The following is a 5300-nucleotide window of genomic DNA, read 5'->3' as shown; positions in this document are numbered from 1 at the left end:
GTGCATGGATGTTGTGCAACCATCACCTCTATCTAGTTCCAGAACATTTCCATCACCCCAAAGGAAACGTCATCCCTATTAGCCATTACTCCCCATTGCCCCTCCCCCAGCCCCTGGCAACCACTAATCTACTTTATATCTCTATAGATTTGCCTGTTCTGGACATTTCCTATAAATGGGATCACACACTATGTGGCCTTTGTGTCTGGCTTCTTTCAATCAGCATCGTGTTTTCAGGGTTCATCCATGCTGTAGCCTGTGTCAGAGCTTCCTTCCTTTTTATGGCTGAGTAATATTCCACTGTATGGATGGATCCCTTTTTGTTTATTCATTCATCTATTGATGGACATTTGGGTTGTTTCCACCTTGTGGTGATTGTAACTAGCGCTGCTATGAACGCACGTGTACAAGGATTTGTCTGAACCCTTGTTTTCAATTCTTTTGAGCCTCCTTAAATTTTGTACCCACACCCTAGTCCTGGCCTTGAAGATTAGGCCTAGAGGTCTAGCTTCTAATTCTCCTGACCAGTCCACCAGGTACTCCTCGCACACAGCCAGCTCGGGTCCTTCCCCCTCAACTGTCTTGCCCACCCTCAGAGTCCCCAGGGCCTCCCCCATTCCAGAGAGTTCTCAGAAACTGGTCTCCAGTGTTTCCCGGGCACTAGCTATGTCCTGGTGTCCTACGTGACAGGGTTATGGGGTTCCAGCCATCACCACCGCCCGTGTGTTCTCACATGGGTAGCCTTGCTTTTCTGGCCTCAGTTTGCCCACCCGTGAGTGGGGTTGTCCTAAGGATTAACTAAAGCCGGAAGTGCCTGGTGTGCGTCTGCAGTACTAGGCATGTGACATGACATGCATTCTGACTTGATCCTCTTCGTTGATATTTTCATGCTCACCGAGAGCCTATGCTTCCTGGGCACCCCCTGTGACAGGTGCCATATGGGAGGAGGAGGTCTGTGCAGCCTCCCACGGGCTCAGGAAGGAGGTGATCCAAGCCAATGGGGCACCCAACTCTGTACCTGATCATCACAATCCTTACCCAAGGTCAGGTTTGGGGACCAGCTTCCCTGCTGGGTGCTGCCACCTCTCTGCCCATGGAGATGGGTCCTGGGGGACTTCAAGCCACTGTGTGGCTGAGCTTCCTCCACCCCTGAGTCCCTGTGTGGCCCAGGAAGGGACAGGTTGGGAGACTTCTGGGGACATTTGTCTATTTGGGGTTGGGGCAGGGACCAGGCCATCCCCACACCCTGTGAAATGTATATGCATGAAGATTTGTGGGGCATGGGCCCCAGACTTGGCTCTACAAGGGGCACACTCTCTGTCCCCTGACTCCTGCCCTCTCTACCCCCACTCCTTTCACCCCACCCCTCATCCTGGGTCTGCGCTTGGCCATGCAACATGTTTGGATATGGCTCAGATGACATGGAAATAGTGACATGGAGTTTATTTTCAGGTTGTGCAGGACGGGGATGGGGCCAGGGCCTCCGGAGACCCCCTGAGGCTCTGAGTTATCCACTCCAAGCCCTGTCAGTTCCAAGAGTTCCAGAAACTGGCCATCAACCCACCTTTTCCTGCCACCAGGCACCCCGACTGACAGAAGCACAGGTTGACACGCCTTGAGGACCTGCTATGCACAGGCCCCCGGAATGGCTCACACGGAGTCTCACGGGAGCCTTAGGAAGAGGGACCGCTTCCGTTCCCATTTTACAGACCAGGAAACTGAGACACAGAGCGGTGAAGCCCTCAGCCACAGGCCCACAGCCAGGAGTCTGGGTCCAGGCCTCCAGGTGCGTCCATGGCCCTGGGCTGCTCTGAGCTCCGCACACACAGGTTTCAAACGCTCACAGCCCGGAAGGAGTCGCAGAGTCTGAGACTTGCACTATCAGCAGCATGGGGGTTACAGGACCCGGGTTCGAATCCTGGCTCTGATGCTCAATACTGGCCGTGGGACCCTTGGTGAATCACTGCCCCTCTCTGGGCCTCGGTTTCCTCATCTGTAAAATGGACGGAGATGTTTAGAGAAACGCTGCCTGAGCTCTCCCCTCCCCTCCTGCCTATACCAGAATCTTATTCATTCTGGGCAGCTACATTTCCTTGTCTCCTCTGTATTGAAGTGTGGCCACATGACTCTGTTCTGGCCAATGGGGTATAAGCAGAAGTGTCCCAAGGCCTCCCAGGAAAACTTCCAAAAATCTCCTGAGAAGTCCTGGCCTCTGCCTTTCTCTCTGAGTGAGGAGGTAAAGGTTGGAGCCCTGGCAGCCATTTTGTGCCATGAGGCAACCTTGAGGCCACAGGTCAGGGATGCTGTGAACTGAGAGAGAAATCAAGTTATACTGCTACTGTGGTTGAGCCTGGAGCTATCTCTACAAGAGTCCTCTTCCTGCTGCCTGACACTAGGTCTCTATCCTTCATCTTTGGGCTCACACCAGAGTGGAGTCCTTCCCCGAACCCCCTGGCCTGTGGCTCAGGATGCTGCGCATCTCATGCGTGACCTCTTCCCAGTGTCCCTCACTGGCAGACAGTGTCCGGTGCATGCGGAATGCAGGCAGGCTGCCCTCCCGGCCTCCCCCTATGGCTGTAGGTGCTGTGGCAGTAACCATGGATCTGAGGGAGTCCCCAGGTTCTGGGCAGGATGAGTAGGGGGTCCAGTGATGGGTACCCTGCTGGGGCTGAGCCCTGGGGCTGGCCTTGGAGACTTCAGCAGGGCAGACAGGGTCGTCTTCAAAGTGCGGTGGGGACAGCTCATGGAGGCCACGGCGGGTGGCCCGGGCGGCCCGGAGTAGAGTGTGGGTCAGCGCCGCCACCAGGACCACAGCACCCAAGCCGAGGATGGAGGCAGCTGCTGCACCTGTCTCGATCTCGAAGAGAAGCAGGGCGTAGATGGACAGTGCTGGGGAAGGAAACGGCTCTTATTCAATGTTTGTTCCCCAACGCCTGGGAGAGCTCCCCCAAATGGAGAGCAGTTATAGAAAATTGTACATTATGATAGGCACATACACTAACTCATCTAACCCTTTCACACCCGACAAATACATCATCATCACATCTGTTTTACTATAAAATGGTAAATTGTGTGTTATGTGTACTTTACCACGATTGAAACAACTCAGATCTCAGGCTTTCTGAATCCCTGTGATTGACCTTGAGTGAATCACAGCCCCTCTCTGGCCTCAGTTTGCTGATTTGAACAACAAGACAGTTGGCGGGGACTTCCCTGGTGGTCCAGTGGGTAAGACTCCGCCCTCCCAATGCAGAGGACCTGGGTTGCACCCCTGGTCAGGGAACTAGATCCCACATGCATGCCACAACTAAGGAGCAGCAACTAAAACTCCTGCATGCCGCAACTAAAACGATCCCACATGCCGCAACTACGACCCAGCGCACCCAAAATAAATAAATAAATTTAAAAAAATAAATCTTAAAAAACAAAAAAGACAGTTGGCAACCTGGCCTTGAGGACCTGTACTGGTTCTCTGTTGCCCTGTCCGATGTCCAGTTGGCACCACCATTCTTTTTGGTGGGGACTGTCCTGTGCATCGTAGGACATTTAGCAGCTTCTATCCACCAGATACCAGTAGTACCCTCCCCCTGCCCTATCGTGATAACCAAAAATGTCTCCAGATGTTGACTGCCAAATGTTCCCTCAGGGGCAGAATCAGCCCCCATTGAGAAGTGCTGGTCCAGTCCCTACCCCTACCCTGGTCACTGGTCTAGAAGGACTGACCCACCACTCTGGCATCAGTGACATGTATGGTCCTAGGCCAATCAGAGCACTGCTTCCCCTGATTATAGTGATTGGTGCATGGCTATCACATGACCCAAGCTCAGCTAATCAGAGTCAGCCCTGGGACCTTTGCTTGGCCTATGAGTACAGGGTTATTTTCTAACTGCAGCCATTAGGGAATTGGTAGGAGAGAAGCCCAGAGATGATGGAGGACTTCTTGGCACTTTGTGGGCTGTTTTAATGCTTTCTCCAGCTCTGTACTCTTGCTTTTGAAGATGCCACAATGCATCATGTCTGACATATTAAGGCGAGGCCAAGGACTTTCTTTGCTCTAAACATTTTTTTTCAATATTTTTATTTATGTATTTATCTGGCTGTGCTGGGTCTTAGTTGCGGCATGAGAACTCTTAGTTGCAGCATGTGGGATCTAGTTCCCTGACCAGGGATTGAACCCAGGCCCCCTGCATTGGGAGCGTGGAGTCTTAGCCACTGGACCACCAGGGAAGTCCCCGCTCTAAACATTTTTGAAAGATCTTTATAACTATTATTTTGGCTCTGGTTAGCAATGAATGAATGATTGGCTGGACATGCTCAGGAATTCTTGCTGAGTGAGGTCACCTATCCTCAAAAAGAATCTAAATGGGAGCTGAACAAATTCTTAATTTAATGCTTAATGAGGCTGACATAGTTACCTTTTTTTTGCCCTTTGTGAGTTTTCTTGTATTTTAGAGTAAGAATATTTTATTCTCCAAGTCTCCAACATTTTTGTTGGCTTATGAAAAGGCTTGAGGTCATAGGTATTGTGTTGAAAGCGCTTACAGAGACAGGCATCTTTCTCAGGGCACGGCAGGTGATGAGATGAAGTGAGAAGCATTTCTGAAGACCTCATTTGAGTGCCTGGATCCAGCCACACCTGAGGCCAATAACCCCTGATCTTTTCAGATACACGAGTCACTCCATCCACTCTCCTTTTTAAAAAAACTCACATCCAGAGCATTTTTGTTTGTTCGTTTGTTTTGTTTCTTTTTGGCCACGTGGCACGTGGGATCTTAGTTCTTAGTTCCCTGACCAGGGATGAACCCACGCCTCCTGAAGTGGAAGCACAGAGTCTTAACCATTGGATCGCCAGGGAAGTTCCACACTTAATAAAATCCAGAGCATTTTATGAAGTCAAACAACAAGAGTTATGCAGAGTTCACTGCACTGTACCTACAAATTCCCACAATGAACCCTAGGCTCATATCTCATAAATAAATCTTTTAAATATATCTTGTAAACTTCTATTTCTCTATTGTGGTACTAAGGAAAAATAGTAATAGCAAATCCCTTGTTTTTCAGTCAGCTGATTTTTTTTTCTTCCAGTGAAACAGGTTGTTTATAGGGCTGACAAGGATCTATGTATGATTCAGCGCTGAGTCTCCAGCACCAGCAACATAGTTTTCAAGATTAGAACAAAATACAAGATGTCAGGAGTCTCTTTAAGAAAGGTGGGCTTCCCTGGTGGCGCAGTGGTTGGGAGTCCGCCTGCCGATGCAGGGGACACGGGTTCGTGCCCGGGTCCGGGAGGATCCCACATG

General features: G+C 50.6%; 1 protein-coding gene across 2 annotated transcripts in view; it reads right to left on the bottom strand.

Annotated features, from left to right (window-relative positions):
• Window positions 1-1422: 1422 nt before the first annotated feature.
• TMEM221 (transmembrane protein 221) overlaps window positions 1423-5300 on the bottom strand; it is a 7818-nt gene continuing 3940 nt past the window's right edge. Inside the window, exons 3-4 of one of the 2 annotated variants that reach the window (XM_024134061.1) lie at window positions 2659-2889; window positions 1423-1993 (exon numbers count right to left, since the gene is read on the bottom strand). In XM_024134061.1, the coding sequence (XP_023989829.1) occupies window positions 1932-1993; window positions 2659-2889 (293 nt within the window). In that variant the 3' untranslated portion in view covers window positions 1423-1931. Of the gene's footprint in view, window positions 1994-2414; window positions 2890-5300 lie in introns of those variants that run through there. The other variant, XM_024134060.2, reaches the window with a different exon arrangement.

The sequence above is a fragment of the Physeter macrocephalus genome, unplaced genomic scaffold, assembly GCF_002837175.3.
Source record: "Physeter macrocephalus isolate SW-GA unplaced genomic scaffold, ASM283717v5 random_4, whole genome shotgun sequence".
Classification (NCBI taxonomy): Eukaryota; Metazoa; Chordata; class Mammalia; order Artiodactyla; family Physeteridae; genus Physeter; species Physeter macrocephalus.
The sequence above is the reverse complement of the archived record's forward strand: the minus strand, read 5'-3'. Positions and strand labels throughout refer to the sequence as shown.